General features: G+C 54.5%; 1 protein-coding gene across 2 annotated transcripts in view; it reads left to right on the top strand.

Annotated features, from left to right (window-relative positions):
- CEP162 (centrosomal protein 162) overlaps positions 1-27510 on the top strand; it is a 307890-nt gene that overhangs the window by 234862 nt on the left and 45518 nt on the right. For both annotated transcript variants that reach the window (XM_075340157.1, XM_075340158.1), the window contains 2 exons: positions 2250-2354; positions 4077-4298. In XM_075340157.1, the coding sequence (XP_075196272.1) occupies positions 2250-2354; positions 4077-4298 (327 nt within the window). The remainder of the gene's footprint in view (positions 1-2249; positions 2355-4076; positions 4299-27510) is intronic.

Genomic DNA, 27510 nt, shown 5'->3' on the forward strand with positions numbered 1-27510 from the left:
GCCAGCCTAGGTAGAAGAGTCCTGCAGGCGGCAGTTGCCTCCCCGTAGGGGAGGGCTGTCTTTGCAGCTCTAACATGAGGTATTTCTTTACCCACCCAGGGACAGCTTTTGGACGTCCCAATCGTCTGGGTCTCCCAATGGAGCGCCGAAGAAGAAGGGAATTTTGTTACTTACCGTAAATTCCTTTTCTTCTAGCTCCTATTGGGAGACCCAGCACCCGCCCTGTTGTCCTTCGGGATTTTTGGTGGTTTTTCGGGTACACATGTTGTTCATGTTGAATGGTTTTTCAGTTCTCCGACGTTACTTCGGAGTGAATTTGTTTAAACCAGTTATTGGCTTTCCTCCTTCTTGCTTTTGCACTAAAACTGGTGAGCCAGTGATCCCACTGGGGGTGTATAGCCAGAAGGGGAGGGGCCTTACACTTTTTAGTGTAATTGCTTTGTGTGGCCTCCGGAGGCAGTGCTATACACCCAATCGTCTGGGTCTCCCAATAGGAGCTAGAAGAAAAGGAATTTACGGTAAGTAACAAAATTCCCTTCTTTTTTCTTTTGAAAGGTCACCTTAAGAATCAGAGTATTCTCTCTTGTTCCAGTCTCGACTCTACTACAGGGCTGGAAGTCGATTCCAACAAAAAAAAAAAAAACAACAACAAAAAACACAGCCTGGCCAAAATTCTTGTATTCCATGGGCAAGCCCTGATGGACCTGCACCCATTGCGGTATTCTTAGAGCTCTTCCAGTAGGGGTTGACAGTGGGTCTGTCAGTACATACAATCAGTGTTCAGAATACGGCCCTTTCATCCTCCTATGATTGTAACCTGGTGGGAAATCGCTGGGTTCCCGGTTCATTGGGGTATGGTCTAGACTCTAGACCTATGAGCGATATATCCTTGCCTCCATGGGGTCTTAAATTCGTCCTGTCTACCCTGACGTAGCCCCATGGAACCCTTAGAGTCCATGTTATTTAATAATCCATCCCTGCAAGCATCTCTGGACAACCTTACCATCAGCACGTAAGGTTGGGACGTCCAGGCCCTATCTTAGTTACACCGTTTCTCAGCTTTCAGGAATAAAGTGATCCTGCAACCTGCCCCTGCTTGCCTCCTACTACTAATTCTTTTTCATACATCAAAAGGGATTGTTCTTCCGTCCTATTGTATTGTCCGAATGATCTGGAAGAGAAGGTGGGCACTGCCTGGATGTTCCCAGCTACCTTATAAAAAGTCTATATGCAGAAGAGGCAGGTCTGGTTTGTATTCCTTCAGGATAATACCTAGGGGCTCAAATCTTCTAACTCCGCTTGTGGGATGAATCAGAGGAGCCACCTGCTTGCCTACTCGGCTAGTGGTAGGTATGTGCCGACAGGTATGAAAGCTCTCTACACAAGTATGAAATCTTCCAGGGCTGCGGGATTGTATGTCACCTTTGCGCAGCTCTGTAGGGGGTCACAGGGTCTTCACCTTCCACTCACTATAAGCACTGTGGGTTGGCCTTCTCCTTCCTTACTTCACCTTGGGAGAACGGTTCTGCAATCTTTGGTCCCCCCCCCCCTTTGGATATTCCTTGTCTCTGTAATTCTCTTGTGGTGCTGTCATGGGTGGTGGAAAAATACGTAACCCATGACAGCAACCTTATATTCCCTCCCTGCATGTGGATAGATTGGCAGTATTGGCTGCACGTGGTTATATGTTGGTGCTGGGTTATGTTCTAACATTATTTCTTCCGGAGGTCCTTTCATGCTCTGTAACCAACTGATGCGGGGAGAGGTGCCGCCCCTTTTTATTCTGGAGGTTTCCTGTCCTTGAAGGGCGGATCCTCTCTTTCGTGGTGCTGTCATGGGTTCAGAAAAAACACATTACCGGTAAGTAATTACGTATTTTTGCAGTTTTTCCACACTTGGAATTTTTTTTGTTGTTTTCCAGTACACTATATGGTAAAACTTATGGTTTCATTTAAAAGTACAACTCGTCCCGCAAAAAACAAGCCTCATATGGCAAGATTGACGGAAAAATAAAAAAGTTACGGCTCTCGGAAGAAGGGGAGCAAAAAACAAAAACGGAAAGTGCCCAGGGGCTGAAGGGGTTAAAGTGTAGTCTCCTAGTAAACAATGGGAATATGGGGTGGCTATATCCTTTAAAGTTGCTGTGTATAATAAGACAAACATTTTAGTATAGTTCAGTTATATTAAAAGGTTTTGGTTGAATGTAAACCTAAGCTGTTTAGAATCTTATACTTTTCAATATTTTCAAGGTTGATAAGCTACGACATGATGCTGGACAACAATCTGTCCAACAACAAACCCGTCTGAAAGACAGAGCTGCAGATGCAAAGCGTATTCAGGATCTTGAGCGACAGGTAGGGTTTCATTACTGCTAACAACAAGTTGTGCTTTTCTCTGTACCACTATTATTTGTACATTTTTTTTTTTTTTAGTTGGAGTTATAGATTTTTAGAAGTATTTGCTGGTCGTGATCCTTTGGACAGTACTAAGTGGCACTTCTGGCAACCCTTTAGGCTATGTGTCCACGGTAGAATGTACCTGCGGACTTTTCTGCCTGAAAATCCGCGACTTTCGCGGCAAGTCCGCACCTGCGGATTTGCCGTGGATTTGCCGCGGATTTTGATGCAGATTTTTTTTTTTTTTCCCATTCTATACCCAAATCCGCACCAAAATCCGCAACAAACAATTGACATGCTGCAGATTTTTCCGGATCAAAATCCGCGACAAATACGCAGCGGAAAAATCCGCAGCATGGACACAGCATTTCCAAAATGCCATTGAAATGGCTTGGAAGTGCCGCTGCTGCAGATTTTCGGCAAATCCGCGGTAAATCCGCGGCAAAATCCGCGGTAAATCTGCAGCGTGGGCACACAGCCTTATGGCCACTTTTGTGATTAATCAGAGTGTGCATTACACCCAAGGCGGATTGGAGAACAATTCCAGTCTAAGACAAATAATGTTAACGTAACTACTTGATGATAATGCTTTCTTTCTGTTTATTTTCTTCAATGTCTGATACCTGGCTGCCTTATATATGTGCGTCAGTAACAGACCACTTTGGTGATTGCAGACTAGCTACATGATTTTCCAGGCTATAGGAAGTGTTTCCTATTCATAGTTCCTTAGCGCTGATGATGGGATTCTTAGAACAAAACACTTCGACAATCTGGGAACATGAAATGATTTTTCCCTGATCAAAGATGTTTTACAAACCAGTTTTGGCACTGGACAGCAAATATAGAATAAGTTACCTCCCACTACACCAAGCTTCTTTAAAGCACTTATGGCATTGGTTGTTCCCTTGAAATTAAACTATTTGTGGGGGGCTTGCCCAGAAGTAATCAAGTTGGGTGTCGCTGAAGTAAGGGATAGTATAAGACAGATTAGGAGAGATACGCCAGTCTAGAAGCAGGATACTTGGCCCCACACTGATCATGAGAATGGGGATCCTGTGTCTCCCATTTGGATGGAGCACTGCTGTTTCATTTAAAGTCTGTTGGAGTACAGCGCTCAGATACTCCCCTCGGTCCAATAGACTTTGAATAGAGCACACGCGTGACCACTGCCCTTTCATGATTCTACACTGACCAGAAAGTAGGTATTTTTAATTTTATTAACTGCTTGTTGTCTAGCTTCTCAGCCACCGCTGCAGTCTATCTGAGGTGGCCAGTCTCCTTTTCAAGGTGCGCAATGTTTGAAAGCTCTTTAATATAGAACTTGAAAGTGCTGCTCTGTAATTGGCCAGGTTATTGGATCAGTGCCCTGCACTCCTTCAATTCTGCGAAAACCAGGATTGCAGCATCAGAGAGATCTGAACTGTCAATTATCTGCAGCACACAGTTTTCCCTGGCTTTCAGGAAGCCAGGAGGCTGGACAGTGGTACGTTCCTAAAGGACTCTGTTAAAACAACCCTTTATCTCCTAACTCTAAACACAATTCTTAAATATGAAGAATATGGAGTGTTAAAAAAGAGGACCACAACCACACCAGGCGCCTGTTTTGTTTTTTTTTTTGCTATCTAACCTTACAGTTTTTTAATTTTGCTGAACATAATCTAATTTTCTTTTTTGAAACAGGTGAAAGAAATGGAAGCAATTATTAAAAGACGACACCCCAACTCCATACCTGCACTGATGTTTGCTGCTGCAGCAGTGTCTGAATCTGATGAGCCTTCAAAAAGTAGTACAGTGAGCTACTTGGAGAGAAGGATACAGAAATTAGAAAGTGATCTTGAAGGCAAAGATGAAGATGCTAAGAAAACTCTGCGTAGCATGGAGCAGAACTTTCAAAAAGTCAAGGTGAATTTTCATTACAGATTTCTAGAACTCATCAAAATATAATTTGGAAAAACAATGTTTTCTCAGTTGCTTCTTTGGGGACACAGAAACCATAGTTGTTGGTTTCTGCCACCAGGAGGCTGACACTAAGAACAAAGGAAAAGTCACCTCCTCATATGCATTCTATACCCACCTACCAGCACCATATAAAAGGTTTGCCATCTTTCTAGATATGCAGGCGTTTTCTTCAGAGCTCCTGGCACCGCAGCAGTCAGCCTGGGAAAATCTGCTTCTAAAGGCTACTTTCACACATCAGTTTTTTGCAATCAGGCACAATCCGGTTTGTGCCTGATGCAACGGATCCGTGTCAGAGTGTGTAAAAACTGATGCGACGGATCCGGGTTGTTGTTTTTTTTTTTGTTTTTTTTTTAAAAGCTGAGAGAGAGGGAGAGACCCCGTCATCACCGCACACGCAGGTACTCCCGCATGCATCATCACCGCACACACCCCGGCTCTCCCGCACTCATCATCACAGCACATACACTGGCACTCCCACACGCATCATCCCCGCACACACCCCGGCACTCCCGCACGCATCATCCCCGCACACACCCTGGCACTCCCGCACGCATCATCACCGCACACACCTCGGCACTCCCGCATGCATAATCACCGCACACACCCCGGCACTCCCGCATGCATCATCACCGCACACACCCCGGCACACTCCCGCATGCATCATCACCGCACACACCCCGGCACACTCCCGCACGCATCATCACCGCACACACCCCGGCACTCCCACACGCATCATCACCGCACACACCCCGGCACTCCCGCACGCATCATCCCCGCACACACCCCGGCACTCCCGCACGCATCATCACCGCACACCCCCCGGCACTCCGACACTCCTGCACGCATCATCCCCGCACACACCCCGACACTCCCGCACGGATCATCCCCGCGCACACCCCGACACTCCCGCACGCATCATCACCGCACACACCCCGGCACTCCCGCATTCATCATCACCGCACAAACCCTGGCACTCCCGCACGCATTATCCCCGCACACACCCCGGCACTTCCGCACGCATCATCCCCGCACATACCCCGGCACTCCCGCACTCATCATCATCACCGCACATACACCGGCACTCCCGCACGCATCATCACAGCACACACCCCGGCACTCCCGCACGCATCATCACCGCACACACCCCGGCACTCCAGCATTCATCCTCACCGCACAAACCCCGGCACTCCCGCACGCATCATCATCACTGCACATACACCGGCACTCCCGCACGCATCATCTCCGCACACACCCCGGCACTCCCGCACGCATCATCCCCGCACGCATCATCCCCGCACACACCCCGGCACTCCCGCACGCATCATCCCCGCACACACCCCGGCACTTCCGCACGCATCATCCCCGCACATACCCCGGCACTCCCGCACTCATCGTCATCACCGCACATACACCGGCACTCCCGCACGCATCATCCCCGCACGCATCATCCCCGCACACACCCCGGCACTCCCGCACGCATCATCCCCGCACACACCCCGGCACTCCCGCACGCATCATCCCCGCACACACCCCGGCACTCCCGCACGCATCATCCCCGCACACACCCCGGCACTCCCGCACACACCCCGGCACTCCCGCACTCATCGTCATCACTGCACATACACCGGCACTCCCGCACGCATCATCACTGCACACACCCCGGCACTCCCGCATGCATAATCACCGCACACACCACGGCACTCCCGCATGCATCATCAACGCACACACCCCGGCACTACACACCCCGACACTCCCGCACGGATCATCCCCGCGCACACCCCGACACTCCCGCACGGATCATCCCCCCGCACACCCCGACACTCCCGCACGCATCATCACCGCACACACCCCGGCACTCCCGCATTCATCATCACCGCACAAACCCCGGCACTCCCGCACGCATCATCATCACTGCACATACACCGGCACTGCCGCACGCATCATCCCCGCACACACCCTGGCACTCCTGCACGCATCATCACCGCACACTCCCGCACGCATCATCCCCGCACACACTCCGGCACTCCCGCACGCATCATCCCCGCACACACCCCGGCACTCCCGCACGCATCATCCCCGCACACACCCCGGCACTCCCGCACGCATCATCCCTGCACATACTCCAGCACTCCCGCACTCATCATCATCACCGCACATACACCGGCACTCCCACACGCATCATCACTGCACACACCCCGGCACTCCCGCACTCTTCATCACCGCACATACACCGGCACTCCCGCACGCATCATCACCGCACACCCCCCGGCACTCCCGCACGCATCATCCCTGCACATACTCCAGCACTCCCGCACTCATCATCATCACCGCACATACACCGGCACTCCCACACGCATCATCACCGCACACACCCCGGCACACTCCCGCATGCATCATCACCGCACACACCCCGGCACACTCCCGCACGCATCATCACCGCACACACCCCGGCACTCTCGCACGCATCATCACCGCTCACACCCCGGCACTCCCGCACGCATCATCCCCGCACACACCCCGGCACTCCCGCACGCATCATCACCGCACACCCCCCGGCACTCCGACACTCCTGCACGCATCATCCCCGCACACACCCCGACACTCCCGCACGGATCATCCCCGCGCACACCCCGACACTCCCGCACGCATCATCACCGCACACACCCCGGCACTCCCACATTCATCATCACCGCACAAACCCTGGCACTCCTGCACGCATCATCACCGCACACACCCCGGCACTCCCACACGCATCATCCCCGCACACACCCCGGCACTCCCGCACGCATTATCCCCGCACACACCCCGGCACTTCCGCACGCATCATCCCCGCACATACCCCGGCACTCCCGCACTCATCATCATCACCGCACATACACCGGCACTCCCGCACGCATCATCACAGCACACACCCCGGCACTCCCGCATGCATAATCACCGCACACACCCCGGCACTCCCGCATGCATCATCAACGCACACACCCCGGCACTACACACCCCGACACTCCCGCACGCATCATCCCCGCACGCATCATCCCCGCACACACCCCGGCACTCCCGCACGCATCATCCCCGCACACACCCCGGCACTTCCGCACGCATCATCCCCGCACATACACCGGCACTCCCGCACGCATCATCACAGCACACACCCCGGCACTCCCGCATGCATAATCACCGCACACACCCCGGCACTCCCGCACGGATCATCCCCCCACACACCCCGACACTCCCGCACGCATCATCACCGCACACACCCCGGCACTCCCGCATTCATCATCACCGCACAAACCCCGGCACTCCCGCACGCATCATCACCGCACACACCTCGGCACTCCCGCATGCATCATCACCGCACACACCCCGGCACTCCTGCACGCATCATCACCGCACACATCCCGGCACTCCCGCACGCATCATCCCCGCACACACCCTGGCACTCCTGCACGCATCATCACCGCACACATCCCGACACTCCCGCACGCATCATCCCCGCACACACCCTGGCACTCCCGCACGCATCATCCCCGCACAAACCCCGGCACTCCCGCACGCATCATCCCCGCACACACCCCGGCACTCCTGCACGCATCATCCCCGCACACACCCCGACACTCCTGCACGCATCATCCCCGCACACACCCCGACACTCCCGCACGGATCATCCCCGCACACACCTCGACACTCCCGCACGGATCATCCCCGCGCACACCCCGACACTCCCGCACGGATCATCCCCGCACACACCCCGACACTCCCGCACGCATCATCACCGCACACACCCCGGCACTCCAGCATTCATCCTCACCGCACAAACCCCGGCACTCCCGCACGCATCATCATCACTGCACATACACCGGCACTCCCGCACGCATCATCTCCGCACACACCCCGGCACTCCCGCACGCATCATCCCCGCACGCATCATCCCCGCACACACCCCGGCACTCCCGCACGCATCATCCCCGCACACACCCCGGCACTTCCGCACGCATCATCCCCGCACATTCCCCGGCACTCCCGCACTCATCGTCATCACCGCACATACACCGGCACTCCCGCACGCATCATCCCCGCACGCATCATCCCCGCACACACCCCGGCACTCCCGCACGCATCATCCCCGCACACACCCCGGCACTCCCGCACGCATCATCCCCGCACACACCCCGGCACTCCCGCACGCATCATCCCCGCACACACCCCGGCACTCCCGCACGCATCATCCCCGCACACACCCCGGCACTCCCGCACACACCCCGGCACTTCCGCACGCATCATCCCCGCACACACCCCGGCACTCCCGCACTCATCGTCATCACTGCACATACACCGGCACTCCCGCACGCATCATCACTGCACACACCCCGGCACTCCCGCATGCATAATCACCGCACACACCACGGCACTCCCGCATGCATCATCAACGCACACACCCCGGCACTACACACCCCGACACTCCCGCACGGATCATCCCCGCGCACACCCCGACACTCCCGCACGGATCATCCCCCCGCACACCCCGACACTCCCGCACGCATCATCACCGCACACACCCCGGCACTCCCGCATTCATCATCACCGCACAAACCCCGGCACTCCCGCACGCATCATCATCACTGCACATACACCGGCACTGCCGCACGCATCATCCCCGCACACACCCTGGCACTCCTGCACGCATCATCACCGCACACACCCCGGCACTCCCGCACGCATCATCCCCGCACACACTCCGGCACTCCCGCACGCATCATCCCCGCACACACCCCGGCACTCCCGCACGCATCATCCCCGCACACACCCCGGCACTCCCGCACGCATCATCCCTGCACATACTCCAGCACTCCCGCACTCATCATCATCACCGCACATACACCGGCACTCCCACACGCATCATCACTGCACACACCCCGGCACTCCCGCACTCTTCATCACCGCACATACACCGGCACTCCCGCACGCATCATCCCCGCACACACCCCGGCACTCCCGCACGCATCATCCCCGCACACACCCCGGCACTTCCGCACGCATCATCCCCGCACATACCCCGGCACTCCCGCACGCATCATCCCCGCACGCATCATCCCCGCACACACCCCGGCACTCCCGCACGCATCATCCCCGCACACACCCCGGCACTCCCGCACGCATCATCCCCGCACACACCCCGGCACTCCCGCACGCATCATCCCCGCACACACCCCGGCACTCCCGCACGCATCATCCCCGCACACACCCCGGCACTCCCGCACGCATCATCCCCGCACACACCCCGGCACTCCCGCACGCATCATCCCCGCACACACCCCGGCACTCCCGCACGCATCATCCCCGCACACACCCCGGCACTCCCGCACGCATCATCCCCGCACACACCCCGGCACTCCCGCACACACCCCGGCACTTCCGCACGCATCATCCCCGCACACACCCCGGCACTCCCGCACTCATCGTCATCACTGCACATACACCGGCACTCCCGCACGCATCATCACTGCACACACCCCGGCACTCCCGCATGCATAATCACCGCACACACCACGGCACTCTCGCATGCATCATCAACGCACACACCCCGGCACTACACACCCCGACACTCCCGCACGGATCATCCCCGCGCACACCCCGACACTCCCGCACGGATCATCCCCCCGCACACCCCGACACTCCCGCACGCATCATCACCGCACACACCCCGGCACTCCCGCATTCATCATCACCGCACAAACCCCGGCACTCCCGCACGCATCATCATCACTGCACATACACCGGCACTGCCGCACGCATCATCCCCGCACACACCCTGGCACTCCTGCACGCATCATCACCGCACACACCCCGGCACTCCCGCACGCATCATCCCCGCACACACTCCGGCACTCCCGCACGCATCATCCCCGCACACACCCCGGCACTCCCGCACGCATCATCCCCGCACACACCCCGGCACTCCCGCACGCATCATCCCTGCACATACTCCAGCACTCCCGCACTCATCATCATCACCGCACATACACCGGCACTCCCACACGCATCATCACTGCACACACCCCGGCACTCCCGCACTCTTCATCACCGCACATACACCGGCACTCCCGCACGCATCATCACCGCACACCCCCCGGCACTCCCGCACGCATCATCCCCGCACACACTCCGGCACTCCCGCACGCATCATCCCCGCACACACCCCGGCACTCCCGCACGCATCATCCCCGCACACACCCCGGCACTCCCGCACGCATCATCCCTGCACATACTCCAGCACTCCCGCACTCATCATCATCACCGCACATACACCGGCACTCCCACACGCATCATCACTGCACACACCCCGGCACTCCCGCACTCTTCATCACCGCACATACACCGGCACTCCCGCACGCATCATCACCGCACACCCCCCGGCACTCCCGCACGCATCATCCCTGCACATACTCCAGCACTCCCGCACTCATCATCATCACCGCACATACACCGGCACTCCCACACGCATCATCACTGCACACACCCCGGCACTCCCGCACTCTTCATCACCGCACATACACCGGCACTCCCGCACGCATCATCACCGCACACCCCCCGGCACTCCGACACTCCTGCACGCATCATCCCCGCACACACCCCGACACTCCCGCACGGATCATCCCCGCACACACCTCGACACTCCCGCACGCATCATCACCGCACACCCCCCAGCACTCCGACACTCCTGCACGCATCATCCCCGCACACACGGCGACACTCCCACACGGATCATCCTCGCACACACCCCGACACTCCCGCACGGATCATCATCACTGCACATACACCGGCACTCCCGCACGCATCATCCCCGCACACACCCCGGCACTCCCGCACGCATCATCCCCGCACACACCCCGGCACTCCCGCACGCATCATCACCGCACACCCCCCGGCACTCCGACACTCCTGCACGCATCATCCCCGCACACACCCCGACACTCCCGCACGGATTATCCCCACACACACCCCGACACTCCCGCACGGATCATCCCCGCGCACACCCCGACACTCCCGCACGGATCATCCCCGCGCACACCCCGACACTCCCGCACGGATTATCCCCGCACACACCCCGACACTCCCGCACGGATCATCCCCGCGCACACCCTGACACTCCCGCACGCATCATCACCGCACACACCCCGGCACTCCCGCATTCATCATCACCGCACAAACCCTGGCACTCCTGCACGCATCATCACCGCACACACCCTGGCACTCCCGCACGCATCATCCCCGCACGCATCATCCCCGCACACACCCCGGCACTCCCGCACGCATCATCCCCGCACACACCCCGGCACTTCCGCACGCATCATCCCCGCACATACCCCGGCACTCCCGCACTCATCATCATCACCGCACATACACCGTCACTCCCGCACGCATCATCACAGCACACACCCCGGCACTCCCGCATGAATAATCAACGCACACACCCCGGCACTCCCGCATTCATCATCACCGCACAAACCCCGGCACTCCCGCACGCATCATCACCGCACACACCTCGGCACTCCCGCATGCATCATCAACGCACACACCCCGGCACTACACACCCCGACACTCCCGCACGCATCATCCCCGCACGCATCATCCCCGCACACACCCCGGCACTCCCGCACGCATCATCCCCGCACACACCCCGGCACTTACGCACGCATCATCCCCGCACATACACCGGCACTCCCGCACGCATCATCACAGCACACACCCCGGCACTCCCGCATGCATAATCACCGCACACACCCCGGCACTCCCGCATTCATCATCACCGCACAAACCCCGGCACTCCCGCACGCATCATCACCGCACACACCTCGGCACTCCCGCATGCATCATCACCGCACACACCCCGGCACTCCCGCACGCATCATCCCCGCACACTCCTGCACGCATCATCACCGCACACACCCCGACACTCCCGCACGCATCATCGCCGCACACACCCTGGCACTCCCGCACGCATCATCCCCGCACAATCCCCGGCACTCCCGCACGCATCATCCCCGCACACACCCCGGCACTCCCGCACCCATCATCACCGCACACCCCCCGGCACTCCGACACTCCTGCACGCATCATCCCCGCACACACCCCGACACTCCCGCACGGATCATCCCTGCGCACACCCCGACACTCCCGCACGGATCATCCCCGCACACACCCCGACACTCCCGCACGCATCATCACCGCACACACCCCGGCACTCCCGCATTCCTCATCACCGCACAAACCCCGGCACTCCCGCACGCATCATCATCACTGCACATACACCGGCACTCCCGCACGCATCATCCCCGCACGCATCATCCCCGCACACACCCCGGCACTCCCGCACGCATCATCCCCGCACACACCCCGGCACTTCCGCACGCATCATCCCCGCACATACCCCGGCACTCCCGCACTCATCGTCATCACCGCACATACACCGGCACTCCCGCACGCATCATCCCCGCACGCATCATCCCCGCACACACCCCGGCACTCCCGCACGCATCATCCCCGCACACACCCCGGCACTTCCGCACGCATCATCCCCGCACATACCCCGGCACTCCCGCACTCATCGTCATCACCGCACATACACCGGCACTCCCGCACGCATCATCACTGCACACACCCTGGCACTCCCGCATGCATAATCACCGCACACACCCCGGCACTCCCGCATGCATCATCAACGCACACACTCCGGCACTCCCGCATGCATCATCAACGCACACACCCCGGCACTACACACCCCGACACTCCTGCACGGATCATCCCCGCGCACACCCCGACACTCCCGCACGGATCATCCCCCCGCACACCCCGACACTCCCGCACGCATCATCACCGCACACACCCTGGCACTCCCGCATTCATCATCACCGCACAAACCCTGGCACTCCCGCACGCATCATCATCACTGCACATACACCGGCACTCCCGCACGCATCATCCCCGCACACACTCCGGCACTCCCGCACGCATCATCCCCGCATACACCCCGACACTCCCGCACGCATCGTCACCGCACACACCCCGGCACTCCCGCACGCATCGTCACCGCACACACCCCGGCACTCCCGCACGCATCATTCCCGCATACACCCCGACACTCCCGCACGCATCATCCCCGCATACACCCCGACACTCCCGCACGCATCATCACCGCACACACCCCGACACTACCTCAGTGACATCACCGCTGACAGCGCAACTCCCTCAGTTGCTGCGTGGAGCTGATAGAGAGCGGCTGTGTTCCACGGCCACTCCTGTCAGCTTCATGTAGCAGAGCTGAAAGAGCGGGACCTCTGTGGATTACATCGGACCTGGAGGGGTATTTGGGGATTTTAATAAAATGGTGAAAGAGGGTGTTTTTTTGTCCTTTATTCCAAATAAAGTATTTTTTGGGTGTATGTGTTTATTTACTTTCACTTACAGGTTAATCATTGGGGGTGTCTCATAGACGCCTCCCATGACTAACCCCCAAATTACCCCGATTGCCACCGCACCAGGGCAATTCGGAATGAGCCGGGTAGAGTCCCGGGACTGTCGCATCTAATGCATGCGGCAATTCCGGGCGGCTGCTGGCTGATATTGTTAGGCTGGGGGGCTCCCCATCCTGAGAATACCAGCCTTCAGCCGTGTGGCTTTACCCTGGCTGGTATCAAAATTGGGGGGGGACCGCACGCCATTTTTTTTTATTTATTTATTTTACTGCACGATATAGAGCAGCCCACTGGTGGCTGTGATTGGTTGCAGTGAGACAGCTGTCACTCAGCGTGGTGGCGTGTCTGACTGCAACCAATCATAGGCGCCGGTGGGCGGGGAAAGCAGGGCATACGAGATTGAATAATGGGCGGCCGGCATTTTCTAATCAGGAGAAGCCGCCAGCAGTGTGACAGCCGTGTAGCGCTGCGCCCGTGATCGGTGAGTGGGTGAGAGTGAGTGAATGAGTCAGTGAGTCAGTGAGTGTGAGAGAGAGGCTGGGGCCACACAGGGCACTACTGCGATGCTCGCATGACACTCAGAGTGTCATGCTAGTGTCCCTGCGTCTGCGGTCCGACCGTGCGCCGGCTCTCAGGAGGGGCGGACTGGCACGGAGGAGCGGAAGGTGGGATTTATCTCCCTCTCTCCTCCGTAGCCGGCTATTGCGACTCTCGCTCTGCATGCATGGTGCACCGGTGTACCGCGAGTGCAGTGCGATTTTTCTCTCGCCCAATTCACTTGAATGGGTGCGAGAGAAAAGAGTCTCGCATTACAGTTGCAGCATGCTGCAATTGTTTTCTCGGTCCGATTAGGACTGAGAAAATGATCGCTCATGTGTGCTGACACAGGCTAGAATTGGTCCGAGGGGAATGCGATGTTTTATCGCACTCCACTCGCACCGATTTTCTGAGGCCAGAGAATCACTTCTGGGCATGCTCAGAAGTAAAAACCGAATCCGGTACATGCTTCCGGCGTTTGATGCATGCCACCGGATTCGGCATGCATAGACTTTCATTATGCACCATGCCGCACCCAGCGCTGTGCGGTTTTTTTATGAGACAAAAAACGTTGCATGAAACGTTCCATGCGGCCACCGCATTCATTAATTAAGCCGCATCCGGAAAAAGCCGGATGCAACGCAAGGTCATCAGGCACAATCCGGCGACAATACAAATCAATGGGGATAAAACTGATGCGGTATCGGATTCGTTTTAACCGTTTTTTTCCGGATTGTGCCTGATGGGAAAAACCTGATGTGTGAAAGTAGCCTTACTCTCTGTATTATCCAGTCCCCTACATGATCAGCTGCATTTCATGTAAGAGGTTGACTTCTACTCTCCTCGAATGTCTGGCTTAATGTAGTTGAGGTTATCTGGGTCAGAGATGCCCCATTCTTTGTATCATAAATAGCTCATTTATGGAGAATTTATATTACTTATCACTAGTCCTATTACTCTTACCAAGGAGCAATTAATCATATTCCACTTTCGGTGGATTCCCACAATTCTAATAAGATCAGCCTGTGCTTCCCAAGAGAATTGGTGCAATCCTTGGGCATGAAACACCTCAACAGATTTATCTGGCTCCATTCATTTTTAAGGATAGACTTTTTCCACTTAGTCATAGCTTCCTTAGACCCTGGCGAGTTCCTGTCTTCAGCAGACATTCAGGATGTCTACCTCACATCACTCTAGACTAAAGATTAACCCCTTCCCGACCATGGACGGAAAGATCCGTCATGGTGCCCTGGGCCTAAAAAACCAAGGACGGATCTTTCCGTCATGGCGGAATCGCGGTACCGGAGCCTCCGGTGATTGCAAACGGGTAACACAAACCGCAGATTCGGGGAGGAGGGGACCTGTACCTGACCTCAGGAGGGGTGGTGCCTCCTCCCCGGACCTACGGAGGCTGTGATTGGCTGACGAACGCCGCTCAACCAATCACAGCCACTGTAATGTTCCAGCCATTTAAAGTGACTGAAACTTTGAAATCCAGCCCTGGCCAGTGCAGCTATAGCACTGGCCATTGGCTGGAGCTGGGTGACCTCACTGGATCACCCTCCCCCAGCTCCAGTAGCTCTGATTGGAGAGATCGGCCTTGTGACCGCTCTCTCCAATCACAGTGGACCTGTTGCCGGTGACCGCCCCCATCAGCTTCACTTGTCGTCCCTGCAGCACGCCAGCACAGTGAGTGTATACAATGCAATGGCAGGGCGACAAGATCCGGTCCCATGCTGTTATGTGACCGGAGCATGGGACCCAGAAGTTGCCGCGCTGCCATTGCACTGTATGAAACCGGTGAAAAGCCTCCCGATCCGCTGCCGCCGCTGCCCTCCGCTATCTGCCACCTGTCTCCCCTATCTGCTGCCCTCACCCCCACCCCCACACTTCCCGATCCGCCGCCGCCGCCCTCCATCTGCCACAGTGCCACCTCTCCCCCCGATCTGCTGCCCGGCCCCTTTCCCTCGTGATCGGCTGCTCGTCCCCTCACCTCCGTGATGTGCTGCCAGCCCCCTCCACTCGAGATCGGCTGCCCGCTTCCTCCTCCGTTATGTGCTGCCCGGCCCCGCCCCCTCTCCTCTGTTATGTGCTGCCCGGCCCCGCCCCCTCTCCCCGTTATGTGCTGCCCGTCCCCTCTCCTCCGTTATATGCTGCGTGCCCCCTCTCCTCAGTTATGTGCTGCGCGCCCCCTCTCCGTTATGTGCTGCCCGCCCCCTCCCCTCCGTTATATGCTGCTCGCCCGCTCTCCTCCGTGATGTGCTGCTCGCTCCCCCCCACCTCTCACCCCCGTGATCTGCTACCCGCCCCCTCCCCTGTCACCCCCGTGATGTGCGCTCCCTCCCCTGTCACCCCCGTGATGTGCGCTCCCTCCCCTGTCACCCCCGTGATGTGCGCTCCCTCCCCTGTCACCCCCGTGATGTGCGCTCCCTCCCCTGTCACCCCCGTGATGTGCGCTCCCTCCCCTGTCACCCCCGTGATGTGCGCTCCCTCCCCTGTCACCCCCGTGATGTGCGCTCCCTCCCCTGTCACCCCCGTGATGTGCTCTCCCTCCCCTGTCACCCCCGTGATGTGCGCTCCCTCCCCTGTCACCCCCGTGATGTGCGCTCCCTCCCCTGTCACCCCCGTGATGTGCGCTCCCTCCCCTGTCACCCCCGTGATCTGTGCTCCCTCACCTGTCACCCCCGTGATCTGCTGTCCGCTCTCCCTCACCTCTCACCCCCATGATCTGTGCTCTGCTCACCTGTCTCCCCCGTGATCTGCGCTGCGCTCCCTCTCCCACCTCTCACCCTCCCCGATCTGCTGCCTCCTTCATCTCCTGTGATCCAGCTGCCTAGATCCATCCTGTAGGGTAACTATCCCCAATCTCACCTCCCACTCCCCTTCCCACCCATCCCCCCTTCCCCCCCATCCTCTGCCGCTCCTGCATCCACTGCGCCCTATCCCAGCCACCATTGTCGTCTCACAATCACAGATGCTCCCGTTATATGCCGCTGCCCCCCCATCTGCCGCTGTTCTGATCCATCCTGTAAGTATTGTTCGTGGCTCTTTTCTAACTATCCCCAATCGCATCTCCCACTCCCTCTCCCCCCCTCCTCCCCCACCTGCTTGCCGCCAAGTGCTGATCAGCTACGTGATTGGCTGATCAGGTACGTAATTGTACCTCTAGTTTTTGCTTTTTTTGTGCACCCCAAATAAAAAAAAAAACAAAACAAAACTTGAACAATTAGGTACCTGATCAGCAATCGTCCTGCAGTCGTACTCGACTTTGGACAGGACTTTGGACAGGACATATGTGGGGGAGCTTTACTGTTTCGGCACCTCAGGGGCTCTCCTAACACAACATGGAATACGCTAATTATCCCAGACAATTTTGTGTTTGAAACGTCAAATGACGCTCCTTGCCTTCCGAGCCCTGCTGTGCCCAAACATTTGATTTCCACCACATATGAGGTGTCTGTGTACTCAGGAGAAATTGCACAATACATTTTATGGTGCAATTTTTCCTGATACCCTTGTGAAAAAAAAGCTACCTGGTTGAAGTAACAATTTTGTGGTAATTTTTTTTTTTTTTTTTTATTTTCACGGCTCAACTCTATTAACTTTTGTGAAGCCCCCAGAGGCTCAAAGTGCTCAATAAACATCTAGATAAATTCCATGAGGGGTCTAGTTTCCAAAATGGGGTCACATGTGGGGGAGCTCCACTGTTTCGGCACCTCAGCTGCTCTCCAAACGCAACATGGTGCGGCTAACGATTCCAGCTAATTTTCTGTTCAAAAAAGTCAAAAGGCGCTCCTTCCCTTCCGAGTCCTGCCGTGCGCCCAAACAGTGGTTTTCTTTGTCGCTCCATTGGGAGACCCAGACAATTGGGTGTATAGGCTATGCCTCCGGAGGCCGCACAAAGTATTACACTAAAAGTGTAAAGCCCCTCCCCTTCTGCCTATACACCCCCCGTGCTCCCACGGGCTCCTCAGTTTTTTTGCTTTGTGCGAAGGAGGCAGACATGCACGCACAGCTCCACAGATTAGTCAGCAGCAGCTGCTGACTATGTCGGATGGAAGAAAAGTGGGCCCATATAGGGCCCCCAGCATGCTCCCTTCTCACCCCACTCTTGTCGGCAGTGTTGTTAAGGTTGAGGTATCCATTGCGGGTACGGAGGCTGGAGCCCACATGCTGTTTTCCTTCCCCATCCCCCTTAGGGCTCTGGGTGAAGTGGGATCCCATCGGTCTCCAGGCACTGAGACCGTGCTTCATCCACAACTCCTGAGGAGCCTGCTGGATAGGAGCCGGGTATCGTTCAGGGACATGGCCCTGCTACTTTAAGGTACTCTGTGTCCCCGTGGGGACCGCGCACAGCAACACTCCAGCATTGCTGGGTGTGCTAGTGCACCGGGGACCGCGGCGCTGACCGCGTTTGTGCCATTATACACTGCAGCGTCGCTGAGTGTGTTTGTGTATGGGGACTACCGCGCTGACCGCCGCTGTCATTGTTTTTACTGTGGCGCGGCTGGGACTGTTAGTGCGCCGGGGACTCTGCGCCGGCCGCGCTTATACGGCGGCCGCGCTTATAACTCGAGTCCCCGGCTTTTGGGCCTAGTCTCTTTTTCTTCCCGCCCTCAGCCCTGCCAGTCAGGGGAAGGGCGGGACGCTGTACAGCACGGCAGCACTGAGGGCTGGAGCATGCTTTGCATACTCCACCCCCCTCACTGTGCACAGTGAGGCACCAGCTCCCGCACTTTCTGGGTCACGCCCACGGCTCCCTCCTCTCCTCAGGACGCCGGCAGCCATTCCTGTCAGCTCCTAGGACGCTGCAGAGGGGAGACAAACTCTGGGGGACCCAGGCAGGGATTCTGATGGCCACACAACCGCTTTAAGCGGGCGGTAAGCAGCACCTGAGGTGCTGGCCCCACTTGTGCAGAAGTGTGATTATAGTTTATATGTTTACAGGCTATACTTTACACTGTATGGTGCACAGTTGATTTCTGGCTATATACCCTGTTGTGTTGCTCAAAGGAGACAACAATATGGCGCCCACAAGAAGCAGGGGTGCCAAAACACAGGCTTACTATGCTGCCTGCACCGCATGTACAACCTCGCTACCGGCAGGTTCCACTGACCCTCATTGTGTGCACTGCTGGGCCCCTGTGGCACTTATTCAGCCGGAGCTTCTGCTAAGGGGGGCCCAGGGGGAACAACCAGCTAACACTGTCCACGTGACAGGGACGGAGTTTGCAGTTCTTACTGACAGACTTTCTGAGACTATGGCTAAAATACTAGAAGCTTTGCAGTCCAGACCGGTATCTCAGACCATGGGCACTGTGGAATCACTGCCCCTAGTTCCCCTCAGTCGGAACAACAATGTTCCCCCGGGGTGTCTCATAGATCCCAGGGTGAGGTCTCTGACACGGACCGCAGTCCCAGACCGCCTAAGCGAGCTCGCTTGGAAATCCCCTCGACGTCATCACATTGTTCAGGGTCTCAGAGAGATGACTCTCTGTATGATGAAGCGGAGGTAGCTGATCAGGATTCTGATCCTGAGGCCACTCTCAACCTTGATACTCCTGATGGGGACGCCATGGTGAATGATCTTATTGCGTCCATAAATAAGATGCTGGATATTTCTCCCTCAGCTCCTCCAGCAGAGGAGTCACCTTCTCAGCAGGAGAAGTTCCGTTTCAGGTTCCCCAAGCGTACAGCGAGTATGTTTCTGGATCACTCCGACTTCAGAGAGGCAGTCCAGAAACACCGAGTTTGTCCAGATAAGCGTTTTTCCAAGCGCCTTAAGGATACACGTTATCCCTTCCCCCCTGACGTGGTCAAGGGCTAGACTCAGTGTCCCAAGGTGGATCCTCCAATCTCCAGACTGGCGGCTAGATCCATAGTTGCAGTTGAATATGGGGCTTCACTCAAGGATGCCACTGCCAGACAGATGGAGCTCTGGTTGAAATCCATCTATGAGGCTATCGGCGCGTCTTTCGCTCCAGCATTCGCAGCAGTATGGGCACTCCAAGCTATCTCAGCGGGTCAAGCCCAAAATTGACGCACTCACACGTACGTCTGCGCCGCAAGTGGCTTCCATAACCTCTAATGCTATCCTGGACTCTGCGAGCCGTACGGCAGTTGCAGCCGACAATTTGGTGACATTACGCAGGGCCCTGTGGCTACGGGAACCGCCGGAGGTGCCGCTACCAAGGCGGCTTCCTCATGACTTACGGCCGCCTCACACCGCATCCTCGGTCGGTGGCAGGCTCTCCCTCTTCTGCGACACCTGGCTGCCACAGGTAAAAGACCGATGGGTGAGAGACATTCTGTCTCACGGTTACAGGATAGATTTCAGCTCTCGTCCTCCGACTCGATTCTTCAGAACATCTCCGCCTCCCGAGCGAGCCGATGCTCTTCTGCAGGCGTTGGACACTCTGAAGGTAGAAGGAGTGGTGATCCCTGTTCCTCTTCAGCAACAGGGTCACGGTTTTTACTCCAACCTGTTTGTGTTTCCAAAGAATGACGGGTCTTTCCGTCCTGTCCTGGACCTAAAACTGCTCAACAAACACGTAAAGACCAGGCGGTTCCGGATGGAATCCCTCCGCTCCGTCATCGCCTCAATGTCCCAAGGAGATTTCCTTGCATCGATCGATATCAAAGATGCTTATCTTCACGTCCCGATTGCTCCAGAGCATCAGCGCTTCCTGCGCTTCGCCATAGGAGACGAACACCTCCAGTTCGTGGCACTGCCGTTCGGCCTGGCGACAGCCCCCCCGGGTTTTCACCAAGGTCATGACTACAGTAGTCGCGGTCCTCCACTGCCAGGGTCACTCGGTGATCCCTTACTTAGACGATCTGCTGGTCAAGGCTCCCTCCCAAGAGGCATGCCAGCACAGCCTCAACGCTACTCTGGAGACTCTCCAGAGTTTCGGGTGGATCATCAATTTTCCAAAGTCAAATCTGACACCGGCCCAATCGCTGACATATCTTGGCATGGAGTTTCATACCCTCTCAGCGATAGTGAAGCTTCCGCTGAACAAGCAGCGTTCACTACAGACGGGGGTGCAATCTCTCCTTCAAGGTCAGTCACACCCCTTGAGGCGCCTCATGCACTTCCTGGGGAAGATGGTGGCAGCAATGGAGGCAGTCCCTTTCGCGCAGTTTCACCTGCGTCCTCTTCAATGGGACATCCTACGCAAATGGGACAGGAAACCGACGTCCCTCGACAGGAACGTCTCCCTCTCTCAGGCAACCAAAGCTTCCCTTCGGTGGTGGCTTCTTCCCACTTCATTATCGAAGGGGAAATCCTTCCTACCCCCATCCTGGGCGGTGGTCACGACGGACGCGAGTCTGTCAGGGTGGGGAGCAGTTTTTCTCCACCACAGGGCTTAGGGTACGTGGACTCAGCAAGAGTCCTCGCTTCAGATCAATGTTCTGGAGATCAGGGCAGTGTATCTGGCCCTAAAAGCGTTCCAGCAGTGGCTGGAAGGCAAGCAGATCCGAATTCAGTCGGACAACTCCACAGCGGTGGCATACATCAACCACCAAGGCGGGACACGCAGTCGGCAAGCCTTCCAGGAAGTCCGGCGGATTCTACTGTGGGTGGAAGCCACAGCCTCCACCATATCCGCAGTTCACATCCCAGGCGTAGAAAACTGGGAAGCAGACTTTCTCAGTCGCCAGGGCACGGACGCAGGGGAAGGGTCCCTTCACCCGGACGTGTTTCAGGAGATATGTTGCCGCTGGGGCATGCCGGACGTCGACCTAATGGCGTCCCGGCACATCAACAAGGTACCGACGTTCATGGCACGGTCTCAAGATCCCAGAGCTATGGTGGCAGACACCTTAGTTCAGGATTGGTTGCAGTTTCAGCTCCCTTATGTGTTTCCTCCGTTGGCACTGTTGCCCAGAGTGTTACGCAAGATCAGGGCCGACTGCCGCCGCGTCATCCTCGTCGCTCCAGACTGGCCAAGGAGGTCGTGGTACCCGGATCTGTGGCATCTCACGGTCGGCCAACCGTGGGCACTACCAGACCGACCAGACTTGCTGTCTCAAGGGCCGTTTTTCCATCTGAATTCTGCGGCCCTCAACCTGACTGTGTGGCCATTGAGTCCTGGATCCTAGCGTCTTCAGGATTATCTCAAGAGGTCATTGCCACTATGAGACAGGCTAGGAAACCAACGTCCGCCAAGATCTACCACAGGACGTGGAAAATTTTCCTGTCGTGGTGCTCTGCTCAGGGTTTTTCTCCCTGGCCATTTGCCTTACCCACTTTTCTGTCCTTCCTTCAATCTGGACTGGAAAAGGGTTTGTCGCTCGGCTCCCTTAAGGGACAAGTCTCAGCGCTCTCTGTGTTTTTTCCAGAAGCGCCTAGCCAGACTTCCACAGGTACGCACGTTCCTGCAGGGGGTTTGTCACATCGTTCCTCCTTACAAGCGGCCGTTAGAACCCTGGGATCTGAACAGGGTGCTGATGGTTCTTCAGGAACCACCATTCGAGCCAATGAGGGATATTTCTCGATCACGCCTTTCGCAGAAAGTGGTTTTCCTAGTAGCAGTCACTTCACTTCGGAGAGTGTCTGAGCTAGCAGCGTTGTCGTGCAAAGCCCCTTTCCTGGTGTCTCACCAGGACAAGGTGGTTCTGCGTCCGGTTCCGGAATTTCTCCCTAAGGGGGTATCCCCCTTTCATCTCAATCAGGATATCTCCTTACCCTCTTTTTGTCCTCATCCAGTTCACCAGTGTGAAAAGGATTTGCACTTGTTAGATCTGGTGAGAGCACTCAGACTCTACATTTCTCGTACGGCGCCCCTGCGCCGCTCGGATGCACTCTTTGTCCTTGTCGCTGGCCAGCGTAAAGGGTCACAGGCTTCCAAATCAACCCTGCCTCGGTGGATCAAGGAACCAATTCTCGAAGCCTACCGTTCTGCTGGGCTTCCGGTTCCCTCAGGGCTGAAGGCCCATTCTACCAGAGCCGTGGGTGCGTCCTGGGCTTTGAGGCACCAGGCTACGGCTCAGCAGGTGTGTCAGGCGGCTACCTGGTCGAGCCTGCACACGTTCACGAAACACTATCAGGTGCATACCTATGCTTCGGCGGATGCCAGCATAGGTAGACGAGTCCTTCAGGCGGCGGTTGCCCACCTGTAGGAAGGGGCCGTTTTACGGCTCTATTACGAGGTATTATTTTACCCACCCAGGGACTGCTTTTGGACGTCCCAATTGTCTGGGTCTCCCAATGGAGCGACAAAGAAGAAGGGAATTTTGTTTACTTACCGTAAATTCCTTTTCTTCTAGCTCCAATTGGGAGACCCAGCACCCGCCCCTGTTTTTTTGTGTACACATGTTGTTCATGTTGAATGGTTTCAGTTCTCCGATATTCCTTCGGATTGAATTTACTTTAAACCAGTTTATAATTTTTTCCTCCTTCTTGCTTTTGCACCAAAACTGAGGAGCCCGTGGGAGCACGGGGGGTGTATAGGCAGAAGGGGAGGGGCTTTACACTTTTAGTGTAATACTTTGTGCGGCCTCCGGAGGCATAGCCTATACACCCAATTGTCTGGGTCTCCCAATTGGAGCTAGAAGAAAAGGAATTTACGGTAAGTAAACAAAATTCCCTTCTTTTGCCACATATGAGGTATCCGCGTGCTCAGTAGAAATTGCCCAACAAATTTTGGGGGTTAATTTAATCCTGCTACCCTTGTGAATATGCAATATTTGAGGCTAAATTAACATTTTTGTTGCAAAATGTAAAATGTTCATTTTTTCCTTCCACATTGCTTTAGTTACTGTGAAGCACCAGAAGGGTTAATAACCTTCTTGAATGTGGTTTTGAGTACCCTGAGGGGTGCTGTTTTTGGAATGGTGTCACTTTTGGGTGTTTTGTGTCATGTAGACCTTTCAAAATCGCTTCAAATGTGATGTGGTCCCTAAAAAAAGTGGCTTTGTAAATTTTGTTGTAAAAATGAGAAATTGCTCATAAACTTTGAACCCCTATAACTTCCTTAAATTTTTTTTTTTTTCCCCAAAATTGTTCTGATGTAAAGTAGACATGTGGGAAATGTTATTTATTAATTATTTTGTGTCATATGTCTCGTTGGTTTTAGAGCATAAAAATTAAAAGTTTGAAAATTACAAAATTTTCGCGAAATTTCTGTTTTTTTCACAAAGAAACACAAAAAATATCGGCCTAAATTTACCACTAACATGAAGCCCAATATGTCACGAAAAAAACAGTCTCAGAATCACCGGGATCCGTTGAAGCGTTCCAGAGTTATAACCTCATAAAGTGACACTGGTCAAAATTGCAAAAAATGTCCTGGTCTTTAGGGTCAAAATAGGCTTGGGGCTGAAGGGGTTAATTCACATGCGGTCTATATTTCACATTTTTGGTTCTTTCTCACTTCGTACAATCACAAAAGGTCATGGCTGTGGTCATGGTTCTTTTGCATTCCAAGGGAATCACAATCCTACTCTATCTGGACATAATACTCTTCTACCCTATCTCAGATCAAAGAATGTAAGATATCCACAGTTATCCATAGATATTTTGTCACATCTTATCACTACATTAGCTATATTTTTTTCCCTCCGACAAGATTCTTTAACTAATCAGAATAAGAATGACTCTTCAAGCTGCAACTTGGGCTCCGAAACATCCGTCTCTTGTCCCTCCCTGTTTCTGCAAGAGAATCCTAGGCAAGATTGCAGACCCTCTCAGTTTCTCCATGAGGGGTCCAGGCCATATCCTTAAAGGCCATCTCCCTCTAGCTCTCTTTCTTCCAATGTGACAACATTTCTGAATTTTCCTTTTTCCCTGCGTGCACTGGCTAGTTTTGTGGAGTATTTCACGATCACAGTCCAAGGCTGTTGGATTCAGTAAAAGCTCTCCTTCCAACCAAGGTTGGATGTCAGTACTATTCAGCTGCCGCTGCTCCACTACCAAGGCGGGCTGTTGGGCCATTTATATTCAGATAGACATTGTCTCAGCGGTAGCATACTGTACCCTACTCTACAGGTAGCACTCGAGCAGACCAGCCATGGAAAAAGTCTCCTGGATCCCACACTGGGCGAAGAACTGAATTCCTGCAATTCCCTCAGTCCACATTTCTGGTATAGACAACTGGGATGGCGACTTCCTCAGTAGAGAACAGCTGTTCACAGGAAGCAGGGTCCCTTCATCCCCTGATCCTCATTCAGATACTACGCTTGTATGTTTTGACTTACAGGATGTCAAACCCCTTTCTTTGTGTCGAGAACCCTTTTCCTTTTAGCTAACGCCTTGATGCTTTGACCATCTTGTGCTCTCAATCCTCCCTTATTTCTTCCATCAGCCCCAATCTTCTCTCCTGCTAAATTGATGTGGTCAGCCACGTGGTGGAATACTCCTGGACGCACCAAGACATCCAAATCTTTTTCCACAGTGAACTCTTCCTACGTTTTACAGCATGCTTGTAAGTCACCATTTATAAACCCTTCATACTTTCAAATCAGGATTTTCAGACCAGGCAACTAAGGCTGCCTAATCTTGCATATATCATCCCACATGGTGGCATGATGGTTCCCTTTTCTATGGTGGTGTTTTCCACAATATTTTGTTCTCCTTCCTTCAGTCAGCTTTTGGCTTTTTCAGTCTTTGGAGTCAAGTCTCGTTCTTGCCAATTCTATTCTTAGGTCTCGTTCCTCCAATTCCCAGGTCAGTGAGTTCCTTTTAAGGGGCCTTTTCTTTCAGTCCTCCTGTGCCTTTTCACAATCTTAACATAATGCTAGACATTCTCCATTCATCTCCATTTGATACCTTATTAAAACCTTTCTGAAGTTATTTTTCTTGTCACAGTCACATCCATCTGAAGGCAGCTGCTTCAATTCGCTCTCCTTTTTGCATTGTTCTCCAGGATGAAGAAGCCTTGCATCTTTTTGTTGAATGTATTGAAATACTATGTCCCAAGAATGACAAAAGTATTTTAGGAGTGATACCTTTATAGGCTAACCAGAAAAATCATATTAGCAAGCTTTCAGAGCACACAGGCTCCTTCTTCAGGCAATTACAAATGAATTACTGAGACCAAACAACATTTAAATGAATGTTACAACAGGACATGGGAAAGATGATGCCTCCTAAAAGATAAGCCAAGGAAATCAAATTAAGTTTTTTCTTAGAAATGCAGATGAGTTGGAAGTGGTCTGTCAGATCACTTCTGAGGTTCTTCTGTTGGAGGTGGGAAGTGTGTCCATGTAGTGAGTCATAAAACCAGGTGTTAAATTGAGTCCTTTTGTTATTAAGGATCCAAACAACCTTATCAGTTTAAATTCCCCCAATTTTTCTCTCTGTCATCTTTAAAATGACCTTTCAGTATTAGTACTTTTAAATCTGTCATGCTGTGTCCCAATCTGGAGAAATGTTTTCCCCCAGGCTTGTCCAGTTCATTTTTTTGTTGTGTGCCTGTGTAGATTCATCCTTGTTTGTAGCTTTTGTTTAGTTTCCCCAATATATATTCCTCTAGGGCACTTTGTGCACTGTATCATGTATACCACATTGGAGGATGTACATGAAAAGAGGTCCATGATCTTGTAGTTCTGATTTGTGTTGGCTATGTGGACCGTATTTGTTGGTAAAATGTGGGTACAGGTCTTGCATTTCTTACCATTACAGGGGAATGTGCCCGTCTCTGATGGTGATGAGTGGACATTTATTACAAGGCGATTCCTTAAGTTAGGGGGCTGTTTGTAGGAGAGAATTGGTAATTCTGGGAATATTACTTTCAGTCTATGGTCCCTGTGGAATATGGGTTGAAGAGCAGCACCAATTTTCCTTAGGATGCTCATGTGGGGATTATATGTGACCACAAGCGGTACCCTATTGTTATCCTCCTGTTTGTAATCCAGGAGGCTGCTTCTTGGGATCCTTGTAGCTCTGTGGATCTGTTCATCTATTACCAGTGGATGGTATCCTTGTTGTAGGAATGTATTTCTCAGGGATAGTAGATGTAGTTTTCTGTCCTCACTGTCTGAGCAGATCCGGATGTACCTCAGAGCCTGACTGTAGATGATGGATTTTTTTGTGTCTTGGATGAAAGCTGTTCCATCTCAGATATGCCGGACGACCTGTAGGTTTATGATAAACTGACGTTTGTATGGTATTGTCTTTGATGTATATGGTTGTATCCAGA

This window comes from Anomaloglossus baeobatrachus, chromosome 3 (genome assembly GCF_048569485.1).
Source record: "Anomaloglossus baeobatrachus isolate aAnoBae1 chromosome 3, aAnoBae1.hap1, whole genome shotgun sequence".
NCBI lineage: Eukaryota > Metazoa > Chordata > Amphibia > Anura > Aromobatidae > Anomaloglossus > Anomaloglossus baeobatrachus.